Source organism: Colobus angolensis, unplaced genomic scaffold (assembly GCF_000951035.1).
Source record: "Colobus angolensis palliatus isolate OR3802 unplaced genomic scaffold, Cang.pa_1.0 Scaffold167, whole genome shotgun sequence".
In the NCBI taxonomy this organism is placed as follows: domain Eukaryota; kingdom Metazoa; phylum Chordata; class Mammalia; order Primates; family Cercopithecidae; genus Colobus; species Colobus angolensis.
In genome coordinates, this window is record NW_012114788.1 from 15,227 (window position 1) to 17,272 (window position 2,046).

Below are 2,046 nucleotides of genomic sequence, written 5' to 3' on the forward strand. Positions count from 1 at the left end.
GGAAAAAAAAGGAAATAATTAAGTCTGCTTTAATGATAAATACTTATTGACACATATCAGAAAGTGATTAAACACTATGGACTGTATAATAAGCATTCACATATGTTTCTTTGACCAAGCCTAGCTTTATAATACAGTCTTCTTTCAGTATCTGTCGGATTAGTTCCAGAAACCACTCCCCAAACCCCTCCCCACGTCTCACTCCCTTGAACACTAAAATCCACAGATGCTCAAGTCTCTGACGTAAAATGTCATAGTATTTGCATATACACTATGCACATCCTCCCATATATTTTAAATTATCTTTCGATTACTTATAATATCTAATACAATATAAATGTTATATAAATATTTGTTATATTGTTTACGGAATAACAACAAAGAAAAATCTGCACATGTTGAGTACAGATGAAACCCTACTTTTTTTTCCCCCAACTTTCTTCAGTCCATGGTTGGGTGAATCCATGGATATAGAACTCACTGATACAGAGGGCTAATTGTACATTCTAAATTTAAGGTAATCATTTTGCCAAGATTACTTTGTAGAAAGTATTAGCTTCTCCCCATTTGAGATGATTTTGTATTCTGGGATCTGCATATTAACTCAAATTATTTGGGTTGTGCTAATAATTTGTTTAATGAAATAGATACTTCCTAAGGCTTATATCTGTTAGTAAGAGGTTTATTTGAGGGGAAGCAAAAGAGCCTGAAAGATTTATGGACTCTAAATTTTTTTTTTCCAGAGATTTGGACCAGGCAAGCATGGAAGCAGTAGTTTCACTTCTAGCTGGTCTCCCTCTGCAGCCTGAAGAAGGAGATGGTGTGGAATTGATGGAAGCCAAATCGCAGTTATTTCTTAAGTAAATTTCAGTCACCAAAGAACATAAAGCAAAAAGCAAATAAAGCCCCCCACCACACACACAAAAACAAATAATCCCCATGACAGGACTAGGATAGGAAAATAACTGTGTTTTGTGATTTTTTTAAAGAAAATAATATGATCAGTGAAATTTTACTTATAATAAAACCCAGATTGCTTCATTAAGTCATTTACAAAAGTGACATTGTCTAAGCTGTTTGGACCACTAATTTTATATACTAAGCATTAAAAGTGACACATTTAACCAGGTAACATTGCATCTATTTGATGCTTATGTTATGAAGGGTATACTAGGCTATATCAACTAAAATCATGTCCAACATAGCACACTTCATAATGAGCCAGCCTGGCTGATTATCCTGAGAGAAGAGAGAAACAGTTAACCCAGGGCCAGTCACACCATGCACATATGATTGTTTTGGAATGTCTGGTTAGCTTTCTAGTTGATACAGCCTTCCCTACGTAAAGGTCAGTCTTTTTATTTCTCAGATACTTCACATTATTTATGAACCTTTTGAATGACTGCAGTGAAGTTGAAGATGAAAATGCACAAACAGGTGGCAGGAAACGTGGCATGTCTCGGAGGCTGGCATCACTGAGGCACTGTACAGTCCTTGCAATGTCAAACTTACTCAATGCCAACGTAGACAGTGGTCTCATGCACTCCATAGGTGAGATCAAAAGAAAGTTTCATATAGAAATACAAAACCTAGAGAACTGGCATGTAAGATAAGCAAAAATTACTTCAGCAAGGCCATGTTAGTAAATTTGCATCTGTTTGTCCACATTAGGCTTAGGTTACCACAAGGATCTCCAGACAAGAGCTACATTTATGGAAGTTCTGACAAAAATCCTTCAACAAGGCACAGAATTTGACACACTTGCAGAAACGGTATTGGCTGATCGGTTTGAGAGATTGGTGGAACTGGTCACAATGATGGGTGATCAAGGAGAACTCCCTATAGCGATGGCTCTGGCCAATGTGGTTCCTTGTTCTCAGTGGGTAAGTGCATAGAGTAAGCGAGAAAGAAAAGTGCCTGGCATATAGCAAATCCTTCAGAATATATTTGTTTAGTAAGTGTTTGTTGAATAAACGGGTAAAACTTTAGGGCCAGAAGAAATTTTTTTTTTTTTTGGAGATGGAGTCTCGCTTTGTCTCCTAGGCT

At 36.8% G+C, this 2,046-nt stretch overlaps 1 protein-coding gene across 1 annotated transcript in view; it reads left to right on the forward strand.

Moving 5' to 3' along the window:
- Positions 1-2,046, forward strand: part of NF1 (neurofibromin 1) — a 153,417-nt gene that overhangs the window by 6,375 nt on the left and 144,996 nt on the right. Inside the window, exons 7-9 of the mRNA XM_011937627.1 lie at positions 706-860; positions 1,370-1,551; positions 1,672-1,883. Of these exons, the coding sequence (XP_011793017.1) occupies positions 706-860; positions 1,370-1,551; positions 1,672-1,883 (549 nt within the window). The remainder of the gene's footprint in view (positions 1-705; positions 861-1,369; positions 1,552-1,671; positions 1,884-2,046) is intronic.